We start from the raw sequence: 23,755 nt of genomic DNA on the forward strand, positions 1-23,755 counted from the left end.
GATCTCAGCTCACTGCAAGCTCCACCTCCCGGGTTCACGCCATTCTCCTGCCTCAGCCTCCTGAGTAGCTGGGACTACAGGCACCTGCCACGTTGCCCGGCTAGTTTTTTGTATTTTTTTAGTAGAGACGGGGTTTCACCATGTTAGCCAGGATGGTCTCGATCTCCTGACCTCGTGATCCACCCGTCTCGGCCTCCCAAAGTGCTGGGATTACAGGCTTGAGCCACCGCGCCCGGCCTGAATAGGGGTATTTCCTAACTTGTTTTACAAGAAGTAGGTAACAAAATTGCTACCTAATCCAAACTTCTTTTCTGGAAGCAAAACCCATGTTTAATTATCTGTGAAACTCTGAGCACCAATCATGTCAGATTTTGTTTTCCTGTGTGCTCATTTGTTCATGCATTCATCCATCTATCCAGCATGTACTGAGACTCTGTGTGTGCTAAGCACTCTGGGGTAAGATATTGAGGATACAGACTAAGATATGGTCCTTGTCCTCAAGGGAGGAATGAGGTAATTCCAACTGAGTATGATAAATGGTATTGACAGAAGTGAGCACAAGAATGATCAAAGAACAAACGGGGAGAACAAACTAACTCACCCAGTGTGGTGAGAAAGTAGAAAAAAGCGTCAGTGAAAACTTCCTAGAGCAGTGGTCCCCAACCTCTTTGGCACCAGTGACCAGTTTCACGGAAGACAATTTTTTTTTTTTTTTTTTTTTTTGAGACAGGGGCTCACTCTGTCACCCAAGCTGCAGTGCAAGTGGCACGATCTCACTGCAACCTCCACCTCCTGGGCTCAAGTGATCCTCCCACCTCAGCCTCCCGAGTAGCTTAAACTATAGGCATGCACCACAATGCTTGGCTAATTTTTCTGTATTTTTGGTAGAGACGAGGTCAGGCTGGTCTCAAACTCCTGAGCCCAAGCAATCCACCTCAGCCTACCAAAGTGCTGGGACTACAGGTGTGATCCACTGCCCCCGGCCAAAGACAATTTTTCTTTTCATGTCTTAGCTGTTATTGAAGTCATTGATGATAGTAACATTTTCATGAGTTTTTATCTTGTTGACTATATTTCAGGGGGTGGGGAATGGTTTCAGGACGAAACTGTGCCACCTCAAATCATCAGGCATTAGATTCTCATAATTAGTGCACAACCTAGATCCCTTGCATGCACAGTTCACAATAGGGTTTGCACTCCTCTGACAGGAGGCAGAGCGCATGTGGTAATGCAAGCCATGGGGATTGGCTGTAATCACAGATGAAGCTTCACTTGCTCAACCACTGCTCACGTTCTGCTGTATAGGAAAGGATGCAGAGCTGAATTTCAGAAAATTATTAGAAAAGTTAGCCAAATGAGCATGCAGAGAAAAGGAGAAATACAATTTTATACTTGCATAGCCCTTTAAATGTTTCCAAATGCTATTACCTATATTATTTACATGAAAAAACTAAGGCCTAGAGAATTTGAAGGGTTTGCCAAAGTTTCATGGCTAGTAAATGATAAAGCTCAACTTACCACCTAAATTCCTGCTTATAACCTAGCATAAGGGTGTCCCACCTTTTAAAGTGGTAGTCATTAACTACCATAAATAACTTCAAAGAAATTTTGGCCAGGTGTGGTGGCTCATGCCTGTAATCCCAACAGTTTAGGAGGCTGAGGCAGGTGGATAGCTTGAGCCCAGGAGTTCAAAACCAACGTAGGCAACATGGCAAGACCTCGTCTCTACAAAAAAATACAAAAAGTAGCCAGGCATGGTGGCACATGCCTGTAGTCTCAGCTACTCGGGAAGCTGAGATGGGAGAATCACCTGAGCCCAGGGAGGTCAAGGCTGCAGTGAGCCGTGATAGTGTCATTGCACTCCAGCCTGGGCAACAGAGTGAGAACCTGTCTCAAAAAAGTAAAATAGGCCTGGCACAGTGGCTCACACCTGTAATCCCAGCACTTTGGGAGACCAAGGCGAGCAGATCACAAGGTTGGGAGATTGAGACCACCCTGGCTAACATGGTGAAACCCCGTCTCTACTAAAAATACAAAAAATTAGCTGGGTGTGGTGGCGGGCGCCTGTAGTTCCAGCTACTTAGGAGGCTGAGGCAGGAGAATGGTGTGAACCCGGGAGGTGGAGCTTGCAGTGAGCCGAGATTGTGCCACTGGCTCTAGCCTGGTGGCACAGCGAGACTCCGTCTCAAAAAAATAAATAAAATAAAATAAAATACAATACAATAAAATAATACTAGGTTTCTACTTGGGATAATAAAAAAGTTCTGGAACTAGATGGTGGTGATGGTTGCACAACACTGAATGAATTTAATGTCACTGAATTGTATACTTTTAAATGGTTAAAATCGTCAATTTTATATTATGCTTCCTTCACCACAATAAAAAAGTATTATAAACAAAGAGCAGGTATACCTTGAATACACAGTGATTACAGACATATATTTAAAAAGATTCAGAATTCAATACTGCCTTTAATTACTATTTTATTAATTATAGCAGCAATATATCCTTAAAATAATATTTACAAAAATGTGAAAAGTTATTAAGTCTACAATGTTTGAAGTGCAAACTTGATTTCTTTACATGGTAAGTTCCTGAGGAGTCTATAACCTATGAATTGGGAATCACTGGTCTATATTCTTTAAACAAAAATTAAACTCTTCCTGATGTGTAAGGGGTTTCCAGAAGCGGCCCTTCAATGATGTGACCATACAGATGCTATTCAATCTTAGAGATTTCAGAAGGCCAGATGTTAGACATTATCTTCTTTATTTTCTTTTTTTTTTTTTTGAGATGGAGTTTTGCTCTTCTTGCCCAGGCTGACGTGCAATGGCACGACCTAGGTTCACCGCACCCTCCACTTCCAGGTTCAAACAATTCTGCCTCAGCCTCCTGAGTAGCTGGGATTACAGGCATGCGCCACCACACCCAGCTAATTTTGTATTTTCAGTAGAGACAGGGTTTCTCCATGTTGGTCAGGCTGGTCTCTAACTCCCAACCTCAGGTGATCCACCCACCTCGGCCTCCCAAGGTACTGGGATTACAGGCATGAGACACTGAGCCTGGCTGACATTATTTCCTTTAGAGATGTATGGTAATGCATTTAGACTATGCTCCATCTGCAAACTTGTTTGCCACTCAATGTACTTTATAAATTTCTTATAATCTCTAAATCCCCAGAGTAGGTTTTAAATAAATTATTTCCATAAAGATAAAAGATAAAATAAAACCAATATATTTATCAAATGCACCCATAGCACTGTAAAAGATACACAGAAGTATTTGGTCACTGCCCAAAAGGAACCAGAAATATAGTCAAGAAGATATAAATTCATGAAAATGTAACTACCATAAATGACTTCAATAACAGCTTAATTGATTACTTGCCACAGGTACAGGAAGAAACTGCTATGGGGTTTCAGAGGAGGGAGTAATTACTCCAGTCCCCAGTGGTGTAAAAAGGTTCTACAGGAGCACTGGATTTGAAATGAGGTGCATCTTAAAGAGCAAATGCGATGTGGGGAGGTCAAGCACAAAGAAGAGAGGATTAGAATATTCTTTATTAAGCTTCATTTAACGCACTAACTGCTTGCCGAACTCATTCTGTGTCACATACAAGAATACGAAGGTGAGGTGCTCTGTGTTACCCATGGTCAAATTCCCCTTTGTAGGCCTGAAACCCCTTATTACTTATCATATGATAACAATAAACTATTTTCCCTGATAGTGGGAAACAAATGGGACTGACAAGTTTTTTATGACTGTTCTTTTAAAATAAGTCACACTTTTCATTTGAATTTACCTTTCCCCAAAAGGTAAATTTCACATATTGCAATGTATCCTCTTGCAAGCTTCTTGTAAAAAAATCTCTTCCCAGAACTTTTACTTACTATTTAATATTGCCACTAAAAAACAGACAGGCATTTGTCCACTGAACTAAATACAGATGAAGGACGAAGTCATGACTAGATCTCAATATTGCGCGTCACTTTTGTCCCAAGAGTATAATAAAGAGTCAAGAGTCTCTCTCTTTTGAAGCAGTCATCTCTTCATTCTAACTAATGGGGAAAATTTTTTGTGTGCAATGGTTTGTGTCCAAAAAGATAGGTGGAGGTGGGGTGATGTGGACTTTACATAAAGTTTCATTTCACAATTTTGACCCTACCTTCCAAGGACCCAACTGATTAGCTCAGGGTGAGTACCTGATGTGAGCTGGGGAAATGTAAATATCTCACATGTGGCCCAAAGTCCTGGTCAAAGCACTATTCCAAGTTTTTATTTTTTATTTTTTAAAGTTAGAACTAGGAATCAAAGTCAATCCTTTTCTGGTGGTAAAAGTAATGAGGATGAAATTTAGGGGGTATAAAGCAACCACGATTTTGCCATGTAGAGAAGCATAAAAAGTTCATGTAAACAACTATCTCTGAACAGCCTTAGCATAAAGCTACAAAAATATGTCACACCTTATCAGTCTTAAATATATCAAACCTTTAACATGAAGAGAGAAAATGTACATTGGTATTAATGTTACCACCTTGTTGGTTCTTGGGTTCAGCATAAGTGGCTTGCCTTTTTCTTTTATGTGCAAACGTCGACATGCCAAAGTACAAGTGGTGGAAACTACTCTCAACCGGGACAACATCTTTTCTTTCACCTGAAAAAAACAAACCAAATAAACCCACTGATGAGAATCATATTATAGGCCTCCATGTCCATCGGGTATCAGTCTTCAAAACACATTTATGTTTCCATAGGCTGCAACTGTTTTAAAAAGGTAACAATAGGCGAAGGTGAAAACTTAATTTTTCTGATAACACTCTTATGTTCTCGGGAAATAATAACTGCTACTCTTTATGTACCATCTACTATGTATCAGACACTGCAAAAAACATTTAACCTCTTTCTAGACACACAAGTGTGGCAAGGTATGCATCTCCCACTTGTGAGAGAAACAAATTAAGAGGTTAAGAAACAAGGTAACATAATAAATAGAAAAGTGAGTTTCATTTTAGTGAGTGAGAGTTTAGCTTGAAAGTAGAAAAGTAAATAATAGGAAAGTGGAGACACACACAGAGGAAGAAAATCTATCCTAATTCTTAATCTAGACCTAGAATTTTAATGTACTACGTTTAATGTTTAAATTTAATATACTAGAACATTTTGTCTTAGCAAACCTGCTATTTAATATACATAAATCATATAAATTGGCTAGAAAACATATAAAGTAATTGGGTATAATTACTTTATATGAAATAATGTATAAAATACTTGCATCCATCATAAACATGGACATTTTTAAAGAGAAAACTATACATTAAATCTAAAATATTTAGTGATAATAGATTCTTCTGCTTACCAATTACCTCACCAAAAATCAGAATTTGAAATGCCTATTTATTTCTTTAAACATTACAAATCATTGCAATGATTATGCTGTTAAGTTTTTTTAAATGGAATTTCTATTTGTGGAGAAATCCATGATCTGCGTGAGAGGGCAGCAAAACCATTTACATAAGGATTTTTTTTTCTTTTTGAAGCTCATATACCATAAAAGTAACCATTTTAAACTGAACAATTCAGAAGCATTTCAGAAATTCTTTTTTTGTTTTTGTTTTTGAGATGGAGTCTCGCTCTATTGCCCAGACGAAAGTGCAGTGGCACGATCTCAGCTCACTGCAAGCTCCACCTCCCGGGTTCACGGCATTCTCCTGCCTCAGCCTCCTGAGTAGCTGGGACTACAGGCACCCGCCACCACGCCTGGCTAATTTTTTTGTAGTTTTAGTAGAGAAGGGGTTTCACTGTGTTGGTCAGGATGGTCTCGATTTCCTGACCTCATGATCCGCCTGCCTCAGCCTCCCAAAGTGCTGGGATTACAGGCTTGAGCCACTGCGCCCGGCCAGAAAATTCTTATAGTCGTACAACCACCACCTCTATTTATTCCAAAATATCTTTTTATCCCAGAAAGAAACACTATACCCATTAAGCAGTTATTCCCCATTCCTCCTTTTGGTCCGTTACAACATAAACTCTTTATTACTATTATTCTGTGTATTTATGCTTTACAACAAGTTTTGCCAAGCTCTACTATAAGGGTTACAAATCCCTGTGACCCGAAAGGCAGGAAGGAAACTATCCTGCCTGTGTTGTACACACACACACACACACACACACACACACACACACGAGGTGGGGGGTTCAGTGGCAGCATGATTTCTGGATTACTTTTACACATATTTCAATCCAGAGGTCAGTGAGAACTTCAAAAAAGGGAATTTATTTATTTATTTTTGAGAAAGAGTCTGGCTCTGTCACCCAGGCTGGAGTGCAGTGGCGCCTCACTGCAACCTCCGCCTCCAGGTTCAAGGGATTATCCTGCCATCCTGCCTCAGACTCCTGGGTAACTGGGAAAACAGGCACATGCCACCGCGCCCAGCTAATTTTTTATATTTTTATTAGAGATGGGGTTTCACCATATTGGCCAGGCTGGTCTTGAACTCCTGACCTCATGATCCACCTGCCTCAGCCTCCCAAAGTGCTGGGATTATATGCATGAGCCACCGTGCCCAACCAAAAAAGGGATTTTTTTTTTTTTTTTTTTGGGACAGAGTCTCTCTATGTTGCCCAGGCTGGAGTGCAACAGCGTAATCACAGCTCACTACAACCTCTGCCTCCTGGATTCAAGCTATTCTCCTGCCTTAGCCTCCCGAGTAGCTGGGATTACAGGAACCCGCCATCATGCCTGGCTAATTTTTTTTTCTGTATTTTTGTAGAAACAACATTTTTACCATGTTGGCCAGGCCGGTCTTGAACTCCTGACCTCAGGTGATCCACCTGCCTCGGCCTCCTAAAGTGCTGGGATTACAGGCGTGAGCCACCACGCCCGGCCAAAAAGGGATGTTTTAAAGGTGTTGCATGATCACTTATTCCTGGACACTGAAACACTCCAGTTTGCAAGTAACTACGCTGAAGTTGTTTTCTGCCTCCCATACCAATTCCATCCACCAACCTTTGAAATGAAGTGTGATTTGATGTTTCAAGGCCACCTGCAGGAGGCTTAGCGTTTCATCAACACATCCATGTATGGATGGTAAGCCTGATATTAAATATGACGCAGTCAGAGTGAGAAGTCCTTCAACATTGCCAAGAATGTTTCACTCACATTAAATAGTCATTGATGCAATTAAACTGTAAATAATCAAGCATGAAGGACATAAATGAAAATAATGCGTGAATGATTTAAAAGGTTTCCAGCTCTTTGTCAAAAAAGTGAAAAACACTGTACAGGTAGCCAGGCCAAGATAGTAGGGATGGTTTTGTTCACAGCTTCAAAGAAGAAATTTAAGAATCAATTGTGAGCCTTAAGAAAACACTGACAGGCTGGGCGCGGTGGCTCAAGCCTGTAATCCCAGCACTTTGGGAGGCTGAGACAGGCGGATCACGAGGTCAGGAGATCGAGACCATCCTGGCTAACACAGTGAAACCCTGTCTCTACTAAAAAAAATACAAAAAAAGAGCTGGGCAAGGTGGTGGGCGCCTGTAGTCCCAGCTACTCAGGAGGCTGAGGCAGGAGAATGGCAGGAGATCTGGCCACTGCAATCCAGCCCAGGCAACAGAGCGACACTCCATCTCAAAAAAGAAAAAGAAAACACTGACAAAGAATGTAGAAAATGGGAAGAGCAGAAAGAGTAAGAGGAAAAGGCAGTAGTAGAAAATCTTCAATGTATTGTTAAAAAAAGATTTAATTTCTGAATATGTTCTGTCAGTAGAATAAAACTACAAAATCACACATAGGAGATTTGAGACCCTTTTAAGAAATATTTGAGCTGTTCAAAAGACAGTAAGACAGAAAAATAACCAGTAGCTGAGCCTACACAAACCTTTTGAGTCAAACACAAGCAAATTACTTCCTCAATTACCAATGCTGACTACTGGAGAGGCATCAAACTCTAACAACCTCCTGATAGACTTTTCAGGGGAAAGGTAACACAAATTATTGAAATTATGTATTTTACTCATCTGAATGGTCTTATTCATTAAGCAGGTGCTACATCATTATCCTCATCCTTTTTCATTGCTGTATTTCTATTACAGTCATAATAGAGTAGCAAAAATAACCATGATGAAAAATAAGTGTTCAGGTTATCTTTTTAGAAATTAATTTATGCTACCATCTTGATGCTTTAAGTTCAAAATACTATAAAATTACGATTTTGCATATACACTCTTTATTACTATTATTCTGTATATTTATGCTTATTATTTTTTAATAACTCAAGTATTCAAGCACATTTAAAGGGTTTTTTTTTTTTTTTTTTTTTTTTTTTGAGATGGAGTCTCACCCTATCGCCCAGGCTGGAGAGCAATGGCATGATCTTGGTTCACTGCAACCTCCGCCTCCTGGGTTCAAGCAATTCTCCGGCCCCAGCCTCCCAAGTACCTGGGATTACAGGCATGTGCCACCATGTCCAGCTGATGTTTTGTATCTTTAGTAGAGATGGGGCTTCACCATGTTGGCCAGGCTGGTTTCGAACTCCTGACCTTGTGATCCTCCCACCTCGGCCTCCCAAACTGTTGGGATTACAGGTGTGAGCCACCGTGCCTGGGCTTAAAGAGTAATTTTTTACTATACTTTTCACTTCATGACTCCACTGAATTGTTTTTCTTAGAATAAAAAAGCAGCATTATTTTGGGCCCATTTACAACACAGGTCTAAAGCTGCAGATGATATAACTGCCATCTAGAAAATCTGAGACAGTCAACTGAAAAAAATACTAGAACTAATAAGAAGACTTCAGCAAAGTGGCTGATTATATCAACAATAAGATATTTAATAAGATAAAAGATTCTATTTACAATACTAATACAAAGTATAAAATACCTAGGAAGTACACCAACAGAGAAATTAACAGACATAAAGAAGTCCTAAATATATAGATAGAAATACCCATTTCTGGATGGGAATAGTCAACAGTAAAAATATCAGTTTCCTCCGAAACAATCCACACAGTTCTAAGGCAATTCCAACAAAAATTCCAAGAATATTTATAGAGCTTTGTTTTTTATTTTTTTAGAGACAAGATCTCATTCTGAGCTCAGGCTGGAGTGCAGTGGCCCAATCATAGCTCACTGCATCCTTGAACTTTATGGAGCTTTAGACTCAGCTTAAACGTATATTTGAAAGAGCAAATGTGAGAAAATCCAAGAAATTTTGAAAAAGGAGAGGTAGAAGGATTTGCCATTACAGTTAGCAAAACCCTTCAAACAGATTAAAGATGTTAACATTTTTTCAGAAAGTAAAGAAACTATAAAGAATTACGAGTCCAGGCCGGGTGCAGTGGCTCACCCCTGTAATCCCAGCACTTTGGGAGGGTGAGGCAGGCAGATTGTTTGAGTTCAGCAGTTCGAGACCAGCATGGTCAATATGGTGAAACTCCGTCTCCACCAAAACACACACACACAAAAAAAATAAAATTAACCTGGGTGTGGTAGTATACACCTGTGGTACCAGCTAAGGTGGGAAGGTTGTATGAGTCTGGGAGGCAGAGGTTGCAGTGAGCCGAGATTGTGCCACTGCACTCCAGCCTTGATGACAGAGTGAGACCCCATTTCAAAAAAAAAAAAAAAAAAAGGAATTGTAAGTCCAATTCCAGGTGGTCCAGGTGGGTCTCCTGGTGTCATGGAGAAACGGGTCTGTGACTAGTGCCCCCCACAAATTTGTGTGATACTGGAGACACCATGAACTAACACCATCACTGTCTATGGCAACAAGAGTCTTCTGCTATCTTAGCCTATTTGTGGGAGTGAATTCTTTTGGGGATCATGCGGAAACACATCTGTGCCATTTAAAAAATGTCACTCATGTCTATGGTATTCTAAACCTGCAAAGTTACCTCTGGGACTTTCCATGAAAAAGGCTCATTGGCTTAGGTGCTTATGGAATAAATTAATTGGCTGTATTTGTGAGAAAATTTTTCAGAGACCTCTTATCTTTTCAGAGATTTATGAAAAGATACAAAAGGAAAATCGGAAGCAGAATTCAGATTTACAACAAAGTAAAACTCCTTTGTATGTTCAAACTGCCTGCTTTGGATCCCCTGTGGGATTTATAAAGACGACCACTCCACCTTGTAGTCTGGTAGTTTAGATTAACCTTCCTCGGTGTCTCCTCTGACCTATCCAAACCCCTTCTTGAAAAAGCTTAAATTCTACTTGAACTAAAGCTAGTTTAAAAATTGTTGGTAAAATAAAATAGGAATGTCTCAAAATTGTCAGTATTAAATATAATTCAGACATTTTTGCCTTGGGTCTACTGGTCAGATTTACACAGTTTCTTCTTCGTTATTTTAAGGTTATCAAACTGTTGCTCCTGAGATATTTTTAATATTTGTTTGATTTGTCTGAACTTACATTTTTGGTTTTGAGCCTTTAAATTCTGCAGTCTACACAGGTGACCATGGTGAGGCCCAGGTACATACATTTATCTTCAGTACCTGGGCCACCAGCTGCAGGGCAGAGCCAGGCCCTATATATGGTCCTGCCCTCCTGATCCAGCAGTGCCTCCTGGCCATGCTAGAAGGGGTTGGGTCCCCCAGACAGACATAGTTTTAATAGCTCTGTCCAGGACTCTGTACCTGGTACATAGCAATTAAAATTGCTTCCTGCTAGGCTTTATACTGGAAATTAGTAAGAGTCAAAATTGCAATACATGTAATTAAAACAACTAGATATAAAGAAAATTATTTTACAAGAAAGGCAGGATGCTTTTTGGTGAGGAAGGTTATAAGAAAGACAAAAGATGTGTTTTTTGTTTAAAAAAGTAATTCCGTCTAGTTTAGAGGTTATTTAAAAGTTTCAAAACGAAGGAAAAAAATGATATAGATAAAACTAAATTGATAAAACAAGTTAGAGAAGAAAAAAACCTGAAATAATTTTGTAAGTAGTTGCAAAAAATTTACAGAAATCTTATCTTGTGTGGTCAAAGTTGACTGAGATTGAATTTGTTTATAAGGCTTTATTAAAATTCACTTTAATAGTAATACATTGAGGCCCTGCACAGTGGTGCATGCCTGGAATCCCAGCACTTTGGGAGGCTGAGATGGGTGGATCACTTGAGTTCAGGAATTCGAGACTAGCCTGGGCAACACAGTAAGACTTTGTCTCCACAAAAAGTACAAAAAAGGAAAAAAATAATAATAATATATTGAATTTGGTTTTCTCTTCTGAACAAGATTTTTGTGTAGTATTAATAAAAAAATAACAAAAGACTGTAGTTTGCCTTTTGAGTAGGTTGCAAAATAGAAGAAACACTCTGTTTGCATCATGCTGTCTTTATTGAGCCTTTTGTTTTTTTGGAAAACAAATCAAAGAGTGAGGATTCTTGATTTTTGAAATCTCTAAACTATCACCAAATCAAATTTCAAATTCCAAATTATGCCTTTTTGACCTTAAACCAATTCTTGGACATTCCAAAAGGGCCCGTGGAAGCACAAGTAAAACATATTAGGCTTATTGGGCATGTTAAATTATATGGGAAGCATTATCAAATAAGAATAATGTTTAACCATTTCCTAGAGTCGCATTAACATGAACAGGTCAATATGTGTTCCAAAACTGCATGAGATTTCCTGGAAATCTGATACATCTTAGGAAATGTTGTCAGTCATAATTCTAATGCTAAACTGTTGTTATGTCACAGAAATAACTAAATTTCCTTGTCAATTGTATCATTATTATTATGAACTCTTATCAAGTCTTTAATCATGGCCCATTTTTAAGTCTTATTATCCGCAGTAAATTGCTTTATTCTAATACATCTTCAAAAAGATCCCCCTTTATTACAAAGGATACAGATGAAGAGCCAGATAAAGAGATGTAGATGGCAAGGTATTGGGGGCAAGGGGATGCAGGGCTTCCATGCCCTCTATGGACAGGCCACTCTCCCAGCACCATGTATTCAGCAACCCAGAAGCTCATCAAATCTTGTTGTTCAAGAGTTTTATAGAGCTTAATGTGCAGCACCCCCTTCCCCAAAGCTCATGGATAGGGCTGAAAGTTCTAACCCTCTAATCACTTGGTCTTTCTAGTGATCAGCCCTATCCTGAGGCTCCCTAGGGGCTCTACCTAGGCAGAGTAGAGTCACCTCATGTGATTAGCATACACTCAGGTGTGATCAAAAGGGGATTATTATGACAAAAAACATGCCTATCATGGGGGGAGGGGATTAATGGATACAAATATACAGCTTGACAGAAGGAATAAGACCTAGTGTTAGATCAGTAAGGTGACTATAGTTTATAATAATCTACTGTACATTTTAAAATAGTTAAAAGAATGTTTCTAGCATAAATACAAATATTGAAAGTGATGGATATCCAAAATACACTGACTTGATCTTTACAAATTATATGAATATATTAAATTATCACATGTACCCTGAAACTATGTACATCTATTATGCATCAGTTGAAAACATTTTTTTAAAGACACTCCTATCATTCAGGAAATCCAAGGGTTGGAGGAGCTCTGTGACAGAATTGGGAAGATCAATATATTCAGTACAATACCACACTATTTAATACATCTTTATGACCCTGATACCCTTTATAGAGCTTCCTTCCTAAAAGTATATATTACCAAGTACATAAACCTTAAACTAAATAGTGCTTTATTCTAATTAGATTTACATAGATTTTTCTTGAATCACAATTATAGTGATCACGAGTCTTAGACATCACCTAGTTTAAATATCTTAATTTAAATGAAAAAAAACCTAAAGCCCAGAGATAGAAACGGACAGTCCAGTATCACTCAGCTTATTAGTGGTAGTCCAGGGTTTTTATTTGCTTTCCCTTCCTCTTCCAAATTTTTCAGCTTCTGAGCCTTTGGTTATATTGCTTTTGCTTCATAAATGTATTCCCTCCCATTCCTTTCTAAATTCCATTTTTAAAGACAAAATTTCATTTCATTTATTTTCTTTTATTTTGAGATAGGATCTTGCTTTGTTGCCCAGGCTAGAGTGCAGTAGCATGATCACAACTCACTGCAGCCTTGACTTCAGGGGCTCAAGCAATCCTCCCACCTTAGCCTGTCAAGTAACTGGGATGACAGGCATGTGCCACCATGCCCAGCTAATTTTTGTAGGGTTTTTTTTTTTTTTTTTGGTAGAGAAAGAGTTTCACCATTTTGCCCAGGCTGGTTTCCAACTCCTGGGCTCAAGTGATCTGCCAGCCTCAACCTCCCAAAGTATTATGGTTACAGGCGTGAGCCACTGAATCCGGCCTCATTTCTTGATTAAGCAATTTATCCACCATCTAACTTCTTATCTAGCTCTTTAGTTACCTATTTTTGATATTGCGTTTTTTCGCTTCAATTATTTTATGTCTATATTTCTATTTGGTTCTGTTTTACGGTCACCAGTTCATGCTTCATAACTTTTAAATTCTGACCTCATTAAATAGATATTTATTTATTTATTTTTATTTTTTATTTTTTTGAGACAGAGTCTTGCTCTGTCACCCAGGCTGGAGTGCAGTGGCCAGATCTCAGCTCACTGCAAGCTCCGCCTCCCAGGTTTACGCCATTCTCCTGCCTCAGCCTCCCGAGTAGCTGGGACTACAGGCATCCGCCACCTAGCCTGGCTAGTTTTTTGTATTTTTTTTTTTTTTAGTAGAGATGGGGTTTCACCAGGTTAGCCAGGATGGTCTCAATCTCCTGACCTCGTGATCCGCCCGTCTCGGCCTCCCAAAGTGCTGGGATTATAGACTTGAGCCACCGCGCCTGGCCTAAATATTTATTTTAAAGACCTTTTCTAATGTCTTTAGTGCCTGAATATAAACTTTCAGTCTCTTTCAATGGCATAATTTTTGTCTGTAAGCTCACTTTAAAAAAAAATAAGAGCAATCTTTCATGGTGGTCCCATACATGTTGTGTGTTGTGGAAATCAACCCTCGGTGGCAGTTGTAAGTTTGCCTCTATATGAAATCTAAAGGGTTTACAGGCTAAAACTAGTTTCTACGTTAGTTTCTGTGTTAGATGGTTACATACCTCGGGTAGAATTCCAAAGTCAAACTCAAACAAGTTGAAGCTTAGGATTCTACTTATGGTGTGGGATGGATGGTTTAACTCTTGTCTCAACTCCAGTGAGGATACAGTCTTCATTCATGGAGAGAAAAGTGTTTCCCCATTCTCAGCTTCCTAATATATGTCTAATTTTGGTTCTGAATGTTGAACAGGCCTTGGGAACTCAGTTTCCATCTCCTGGCAAGCAATAAACACTTCAGACCCTAAGTAGTATTTATGTACTGTATTTCTTCCCTGTCTACCCATGGAACATTTGTCTTCAATCAAGCTCACTGCTATAGGTTCTTTCTTCACTCCTGCATGTGGAGATTTCTCTCTTGCTTTCATACTTGGCTCTGTGTTGTTTCAATTTTACTTACCATCTCTGTGTTTTTAGAGCAAGAAAGGGAGATTCCGGCATGTGACTAATTGATCACTTTAAACTGGAAGCTGATTCACTTTAAACCTGTATCATAATTATTTACTCATCTATTGAGCACCTACCACACGCCAGGGCCGGAATGAGGCCTACGGTTAGTATTGCTCTCATAATCCTACTTAACACTACAGGAATCTATGTCTTTTTAGCCTCTATGAAACTTACACCATCAGATTTGGTTTTCCTTTTTCTTTTTGAGACAGAGTCTCGCTGTCACCCAGGCTGGAGTGCAGTGGCACGATCTCGGCTCACTGCAGCCTCTGTTTCCTGGATTCAAGTGATTCTCCTGCCTCAGCCTCCCAAGTAGCTGGGACTATAGGCACACACAACCACGCCCGGCTAATTTTTTTGTATTTTTGGTAGAGACAGGGTCTCTTTATGTTGCCCAGGCTGGTCTCAAACTCCTGGCCTCAAGCAATCTGCCAGCCTTGGCTTCCGAAAGTGCTGAGATTACAGGTGTGAGCCGCTGCATCCAGCCAGATTTGGTTTTCTTTAGGTAAACATCAAAAGCATTCAATAGAATCTATTAAATCACCACCATGCAATATATTCTGTTAATGTTCTATTACCAGTAAGTTATAAAGTCCTATATAAAGCTCACCTTTGTGCTTTTTAAAAGAACTATAAACATAAACAAAACCAAGAAAAAGAACTTGGCCAGGTGCAGTGGCTCACACCTGTAATCCCAGCACTTTGGGAGGCTGAGGCAAGCGCATCACTTGAGGTCAGGAGTTCAAGACCAGCCTGGCCAACGTGGTGAAAACTCACCTCTACTAAAAATTCAAAAATTAGCCAGGCAGGGTGGTGCATTCTTATAATCCCAGCTCCTCAGGAGGCTGAGGCATCAGAATCACTTGAACCAGGGAGGTGGAGGTTATAGTGAGCCGAGATCATGCCACTGCACTCCAGCCTAGGCAAGAGAGTGAGACTCCATCTCAGAACAAAATCTAACTCACCCTTTCTCAATTTTAAATTAAAAAATAGACATATATCTGTATAGGCTTCCCAAGTGTTCCTTTTTAAAAAATTTTAAATTTGTAGGGGTATACACACACACACACACACATATATATATAGAACCAGCATTGTGTACTTATATCTTCACTTTCTGAATCTAATAATTGATATCTATTAAATACGTACAATCCAGAAGAAGAAACAGTGGTAGAGCCTGCTTTGAGCAAACTCCGTTGATTTTACTTTTAAGAGAGAGAATTTGCTATATAAGAAAATTCTTCACTGGATTTCTTTAAATAGCAAGATTTTTCAGGCTATTTTTAAATTTCAAGTTACTCAAATTTGACTTTTATACATCATTTCAGGATTATGTTGCATGAAAGGTCCATGTCACTTTATTTCCATTTATTAGCGTACTCCAGAAAGTACCAGCAGTTGGTTCTACAAGTACAAATTCTATATACATCATGTTTCTACACTTTTAAAATTAATCAGTATCAAATTACTAATAATGTTAATTATATCAGCACAGTGTTAAAAATATGCACACCAAGTAGCTTTCTCCCCAGAATCCCCAACATGGCGACAAAAGTATTATTAACAAAATTGGGATGGTTGATACTCTGCTAAGTGGTGAAAAAAACCTATTTAAATTTTAAAAATTGTCATTTAAAAAAAGTTTTTTTTTTTTTTTTTTTTAGAGATAGTATCTCACTCTGTCACTCAGGCTGGAGTACAGTTATATAATCATAGCTCACTGCAGTCTTGAATTCCTGGCTCAAATGATTCACCTGCTTTAGTCTCCCAAGTAGTTGGGACTACAGGCACAAACCACTGTACCTGGCTGATTTTAATATTTTGTAGAGCTGGCATCTCGCTATGTTGCCCAGGCTGGTCTTGAACTCTTGGCCTCAAGCAATCTTCCCACCTCAGCCCGTGAGTTGCTGGGATTACAGGCATGAGCCATCACATCCAGCTAAAAAGAAGTTCTAAAGTAATTCATCATATGTTTGTGTGGCTCTTCCGGGAGAGATAGCATTATTTACTACAGTTACAACTTTGGGCCTGGCGTCATGGCTCGAGCCTGAAATCCTAGCACTTTGGGAGGTTGAGGCAGGCAGATTGCCTGAGACCAGGAGTTCAGGACAGACTGGCCACAACACGGCAAAATCCTGTCTCTACTAAAAATACAAAAATATTAGCTGGGTGTGGTGACGGGCACCTGTAATCCTTGCTTCTCAGGAGGCTGAGGTGGGAGAATCGCTTGAACCTGAGAGACGGAGGCTGCAGTGAGCGGAGATTGTGCCACTGCACTCCAGCCTGGGCAACAAGAGTGAAACTCCATTTCAAAAACACACACACACACACACACACACTTTGGTGATTAGTACTGCAAACTAGGTAAATCTAAAATGGTATGGAACACATTTTATTTTGAATCAAAGGCAATCCCCAAAAAAAATGCATTTTGGAATCATCAGTTAAGATCAGGTTTCTGATATATGAAATCTTCTATTTTCAACTCCTAGTTAAAATCTTGTTCCTATCAAACAATGAATTTGGGCCCAGCACAGTGGCTCATGCCTGTAATCCCAGCACTTTGGGAAGCCAAGGCGGACAGATTACAACATCAAGAGATTGAGGCCATCCTGCCCAACATGGTGAAACCCCATCTCTACTAAAAGTACAAAAATTAGCCAGGTGAGGTGGTGCGTGCCTGTAGTCCCAGTGACTTGGGAGGCTGAGGCAGGAGAATTGCTTGAACCCAGGAGGTGGAGGGTGCAGTGAGCAGAGATTGCACCACTGCACTCCAGGCTGGTGACAGAGTGAGACTCTGTCTCAAAATAAATAAATAAAATAATGAATTTGGCTTGTACATAAAGACAACATCACCTCTCAAATCTACCTCATAGAAAACTGTGATGATCAAATAAGAGAATATATGCAAAAGAGTATTATAAAGATAAAACATATTATTCAAAGTATTAGAGAACTTAATCTTATTAGCAAGTGATAGAGTAAAATAAAATATAAAAGTAATTTTAACAGTGTCTTTAGTAGGCATAAGTAAAGAAACAACTTAAGGAAAAAACCAATCTTTGCAGAAATCAGAACTTAGAACACTTACAGAGAGAAACAGACAGGTGGGCTTAATATCTGCTGGAGACAAGACAGAATGCGGAAAACACACACCTAACTCCTTATGTTACACAAAGATGACAGGAGAACTACAGGAACGAGGGAAGTAAAAACAGGAAATAAAAGAAGGTGGGGATTCTAATTTTGAATAACCAAGTAAAATCAAGCTATTCACCAGAGTTTCTTTCTTTTGTTTTTTAGACAGAGTCTTCCTCTGTCACCCAGGCTGGAGTGTAATGGCACAATCTTGGCTCACTGCAACCTCCACCTCCTGGGTCAAGCAATTCTCCTGCTTCAGCCTCCCGAGTAGCTGAGATTACAGGCACCCGCCACCATGCCTGGCTAATTTTTTGTATTTTTAGTAGAGACGGGGTTTCACCATGTTGGCCAGGCTGGTCTCGAACTCCTGAGCTCAGGTGATCCATCTGCCTCGGCCTCCCAAAGTGCTGGAATTACACGTGTGAGCCACTACACTTGGCCGGAGAGTTTCTTGAATACTGGAATAGGCCTGGGGTTTCATGCCCTGGTATGGCCACTGCCTTGCCCTTTCCATGAGTAAGCACAGACAAAAGAACTACTTCAAACAGGGAGGCAGTGGAACTCACCCTCTGGGTGGTATTTATAAACTGCACTGGGACTAAAGCTGTGAAGACATTGGCTGTTGGAGACTATTCTCCCTGGTCCCCTACCTGGGGGGGAGAAGGAAACAGTCAACACCTGAGAAAGACCGTTCACAGGAGACCAAAACCCTAGACACTGTTCACTAGAAAGAGCTCATGACAGGGCAACGAGCACAGGCTTTGCGGTCAGACAGACTGGAGAGTGAATCTGGACTGGACTCAGCTAATTACCAGTTCAGAATCAGTTGTGTCACCCAGGCATTCCCAAATGGTCTCTGAATTGGTGTTAGTTTAGGACATGTTTTTGACTGGTCTATGACCAAATGAGGAAAAACTAACACAACGTAATATAGTTTTTCATAATATTATTCTGTTTTTATGTTGTAATTATGACCTTCCTACCTTTGTGGTGGTAAAAATGTCCCTTTTTAAAGGAAAGGATCAGGACAGTAGATTGCAGTAGGTTTTTTGTTTGTCTTTTTTGAGACAGAGTCTCAAAAATCACTGTCGCCCAGGCTGGAGTACAGTGGTATGATTTCGGCTCACTGCAACCTCAGGCTCTCAGGTTCAAGCGATTCTCCTGCCTCAGCCTACTGAGTAGCTGGGATTACAGGTGTGTGTTAACACGTCCAGCCAATTTTTGTGTTTTTAGTAGAGACGGGGTTTCACCACGTTGGTCAGGCTGATATCGAACTCCTGACATCAAGTGATCCACCCACCTCTGGCTCCCAAAGTGCTGGGATTACAGACATGAACCACTGCGCCCAACCAGACTGCAGTAGTTTTTAAGAAGGTTCTTAACCTTGACATAACTAAAAGTTAGAGATCTTACGTCTGGTCCCAATTGTCCCCCACACATACAGTTTTTCATTTGTCCACTAAGTCCAAAAGTCTGGAAGCCATTGACTTAGATGTCTCATTTTTCTCATCAATAAAGTGGGGGAAGGGAAACTTGCAGAATTCTGTGTAGTAATGTTGATATACGTATTATTAATATAGTCCTTAGAGTTTTACAATAGTATCACTATAAAGAGCTTGACTACTTGACTTGAAAGTTTGCTTAATAAAACCCATACCAAATAGTCCAGCAGAGTGGTTAAAGCGCGAGTTCCGGAGTCAAACTGCCTGGATTTAAATCCTGTGGCTAACATCTGTAATCCCCAGCACTTTGGGAGGCCAAGGAGGGTGGGTTGCTTGAGCTGAAGAGTTCCAGGTCAGCTCGGGCAACGTGACAAAACCTCATTTCTACGAAAAATTCAAAAATTAACTGGGGGTAGCGGCAGGCGCCTGTAGTCCCGGCTACTTCAGAGGCTGAGGCAGGAGGATGGCTTGAGCATGGGAGGTTGAGGTTGCAGTGAGCCATAATAGCACCAGGGCACTTCAGCCTCGGTTAGAGTGAGACCCTGTCTCCAAAACAAAAACAAAACAAAGCAAAACAAAATAAATCCTGGCTTTGCCATTTACCAGCTCTGTGATGCTGAGTTAAGTCACAACCTTCCCGATTTGCATTTTCTCTTGAGTAAAATGGGAACATTAAGCCACAAGATCTATTTAATAGGCTGTTTTAAGATTTAAATTAGATAATCTATTTAAGATGCTTATCACAATGCCCTCTAGATGCTCTAGAAGCTAGTTATAAGCATTACTATTAGCAGTTATAGACTAAGGTGGTCACAAGGTGCCTTCTAAATGCCTGCTAGTTTCTGCATCAACATCTTTTAATGATGAAATTAATATAAGAGACTAAAAGGATAATCGTGATTAATATTTATTTAAAATATTTCAAATCAAATCTCTAAGTCAAGAATGAGAATTTGGATGGCATACAGATACAGGCAACATTAAATGTCATCCTAAACAAGTATATACAGAATCAATATATTGTTTATCACTTTTGAAATCTGTACATATTGATCAAAGGAGGTATAATATGCTGCCATAAAATCAAAATGGTAACTTTCAAATAAAATAATTTCTAATAAAAGTTATCTTTTTATAAAGTCAATGTAATTTTTATTTAGTGTGAATTTTGTCCTCTAACATTAATCCCTAGTAAATATAGGTTTTAATGTTATTTGTGTTTCAAAATATGGCTCACGCCTGTAATCCCAAAACTTTGGGAAGCCGAAGGAGGTGGATCAGTTGAGGTCAGCAGTTCGAGACCAGTCTGAAAAACACGGTGAAACCCCGTCTCTACTAAAAATACACACACACACACACACACACACACACACACACACACACACACACACACAATTAGCCGGGCGTGGTGGCGCATGCCTGTAGTCCCAGCTACCAGGGAGGCTGATGCAGGAGAAGCGCTTGAAGGCGGAAGGTGGAGGTTGCAGTGAGCGGAAATCACCAACACTGCACTCCAGCCTGGGCAACAAGAGCGAAATTTCGTCTTAAAGAAAATAAAATATGTCTAGTTTGTCTGAAATTCACCAAAATAAATTAGAGTTTTTAACTTAATATACAAATTATACATATATAACTAGAAGTTTTTAATGTTACAAAAGAAGTTCCCAAATGGTAAATGGGTTTTTTTCCTTTATGAATATTTTGTTTTCATAAATATATTAAAAGACAAAAACATACAAACACCCTCTAAGAGTGTCACCCATACGCAGTTCTCAGGAATAGCTATTAAGCATAAATATATTATTCCCAAGAGAGTATTTCTACAGAAGCATAGCCCAACATTTGCTATTAATGCATGATAAAAGTCATACTGAGAGCCAGGCGCGGTCGCTCACGCCTGTAATCCCAGCACTTTGGAAGGTCAAGGTGGGTAGATCACTTAAGGTCAGGAACTCGAGACCAGCCTGGTCAATATGGTGAAATCCCGTCTCTATTATAATTACAAAAATTAGCTGCCCTCAGGTGATCCACCCATGTCGGCTTCCCAAAGTGCTGGATTACAGGCGTGAGCCACCGCGAACGGCCTATACGTATGTTTTTAAAAACAACTGTTTATCTCATCTAACAGAATATTTGTAAATTGAAAATCAAAATCATGGGTACAATATCGCAATTAGCTTAACAACATGAGCAATGCTTAAGGAACAGACACGTTTATGGGAGTGGGGGTGGAGGATGCAGCTATGAAGTTAGACCACTTGAGTTTGAATCTAGGCTTTGTCACGTTAAAACTGTGGTCTTGGACAAGTTACTTAACCTACATAAACCTTACTTTCCTGGTTTGTAAACTGGAGACAGTAACAGTATCAACCTCAAAAGGGTTGTTTTGAGATAATCCGTGTAGAAACTAGCGCTCTGCCTGTCACCAGCAATTAACACATGCTATTATTGTTATCGTTATCAACTGCAACACTAACAGAAATAGCAATGCTATTAATCGTTTTGCTTAGAGGTGATAGCCACAAGCATCAGGAAGGTAAATCCACAGACAGAAGACGATAAAACGTTTTGTAAGAAAGCACATGTTAATTTGATCACGCTTTTCACCACAAGCAACATAAATTTTCTAGAATTATCTCTGGAACCAAAAAAGAAAGTAGAAACCTAGGACCACCTAGGTAACACCATATGCAAAGATAGTTATCTCCAGCGTGGAAGAAACACGTGCCAATCTCGATTCACAGATGGCATTTCATAAGAATAGACGAAATCAGTCCAATCTTACAACTCTCTAGCCCGCAGCAAGTCTTTTTTTAAAGGGAGGAGCCACACACACAGCCTAACTCCTGTCGTTAACTCGGCCCGACTGAATAAAGGAGATAGACTTGCCAAAGGGGTTTCCAGCCACAAAAGTCCTTCTGTGGAGGGGTGCAGAAAGAGCGAGAATGAGATGCCGGCGTTTGGGAGGCCCAGGGCCTCGCTCCCGGGCGAGACTGGGGCGTCCCGGCATCAGCGTGCGGAGGGACCTGGAAATCGCGCGCAGGGATGAGCCGCGGTCGCTGGAACCCGGGTAGCCGCGACGCAGCCGGTCTCTCGCCCTCAGCGCGGACTCCGCGGGCTGCTTCCCTTCCCCCAGCCCCCACCGCCAGGCCGGGACCGGCTGGGGCCGCACGCGCGGAGGCCGGAGGCGCGGCAGCGCTGGGCTCTCCGGGCCGGGCCCAGGGGGGGCCGGCGCCCGCTCCTCTCCCGGACCCCCACCCGGGCCCCACCTCGCCGGGCCTTACCAGACGTCTCGCGCCGCGACAGGTGGTGCTCCCGGCAGAGAGGCTGCGCCCTGCCGCCCGCCCTGGCGATGCTCAGCTCCCGCGCCGCCCGGCCCTCCCCTTCTGCGAGCCTACCGGAGCCGCCGCCAGCTCAGGCTAGCACAGGCGCGGGCGGCCCCACACCCCGAGGTAGCCCGAAGAGCGGCGGGGTGAGAGGAGGGCGAGCGGAGCCGGCCAGGCGCGGGGCCGGGAAGGCGCGGCCCACAGCGGAGACGGACGGGTTCGCGGGCCAATGGGAGGCAGGAACCGGCCTGGGGGCGGACTCCGTCTGGAGGCTTAGCGGCCGGCGCTGGGGTTCCTGCCCTCAGCGCCTTCCTCAACTCGGCTCCTGGAGGTTACGGTTCTGAGGCGGGGGCGGGCGCCTTCGTGAACGCGATGCTGAGGGTGTGGGAAATACAGTGCAGAGTAGGAGGAGGAGCTCCGCCGCTCCCTGAAGGAAGCCGGGGCTGGCCGACCGCGCCCCCAGCACTCCCGGCCCTGGAGTCCTAGTCTCCAAACCCGCCGAGGCCAGGGAAGCTGGGAGTTGGGGTCCGTGCTGCCTGAGCCACAGGGGAAGGGGGAGGACGGGAGGGCAGGGCACGGCAAAGGAAGGAGGAAGAACACCCAGGAAATGCGAGGCTTCCGCACTTCAGCGACGCTTTCACTTTCCGAGCTGTTTTGTGTGCGGAGGACTTGCTCTTCTGCAGAATTCTTTGCCACTCCTCGTGGCTGTTGGCAAGATTATTGGCCTGCGGGGAATTTACCAATCACCTTCACTGTCACAGTCACCATAAATAGATGTTCAATGTTCTGCCTCAGAAAAGCACTGGAACACTTAATTGTCTTGTCCTTGAAAGCAGGGACCGTACCTTCCTACATCCATATCCCCGCCCCCGCAACGGTTGTGACATGGGAGGATATTTCTTCACCCTTATTTCAGAAAATGTTATCACCCAAAACTCTTTACTGTAATGAGTTCGTGTACTCTTAAAACAAGGCAAGGTAATGTCAATTTCAAAAATAAGATGTAAAATATAAAAAAGAGGCAAGGCAGAATAAAATTAAAAGTGTTGGAAACGTAGGATTAAGAAGATGGAGTGGAAGTAGAGAAGAGTGAATTGCTCCCTCCTAAACTCTGACAATTATGTAAAATCTGGGGCAGCCGCCCCTCTCTGAATATTGAAGAGTGGGGCGGAAACTCCAGTTAGGTGATAACCCATAGGTGTGGTTGCTATAATAACCACCGCAGGCGTGGAGAAGTTATAAATATGCATGACCTAAAGTAACCCTGCTTGCCAGGAACTTAAAAGATGCAGCAGGTTGGATGAAGGAAACGAAATATTACAAGTATCTTTCTACATAAACCCTTCATTAGTAGA

General features: G+C 41.3%; 1 protein-coding gene across 2 annotated transcripts in view; it reads right to left on the reverse strand.

Annotated features, from left to right (window-relative positions):
* The window catches only part of ME2 (malic enzyme 2), a 72,304-nt gene extending 49,247 nt beyond the window's left edge, over positions 1-23,057 (reverse strand). The window contains exons 1-2 of one of the 2 annotated variants that reach the window (XM_023207530.2): positions 22,359-23,057; positions 4,535-4,654 (exon numbers count right to left, since the gene is read on the reverse strand). In XM_023207530.2, coding sequence (XP_023063298.1) covers positions 4,535-4,642 — 108 coding nt within the window. In that variant the 5' untranslated portion in view covers positions 4,643-4,654; positions 22,359-23,057. The remainder of the gene's footprint in view (positions 1-4,534; positions 4,655-22,358) is intronic. The other variant, XM_023207531.1, reaches the window with a different exon arrangement.
* Positions 23,058-23,755: the final 698 nt, after the last annotated feature.

The sequence above is a fragment of the Piliocolobus tephrosceles genome, chromosome 18 (genome assembly GCF_002776525.5).
Source record: "Piliocolobus tephrosceles isolate RC106 chromosome 18, ASM277652v3, whole genome shotgun sequence".
Lineage (NCBI taxonomy): Eukaryota > Metazoa > Chordata > Mammalia > Primates > Cercopithecidae > Piliocolobus > Piliocolobus tephrosceles.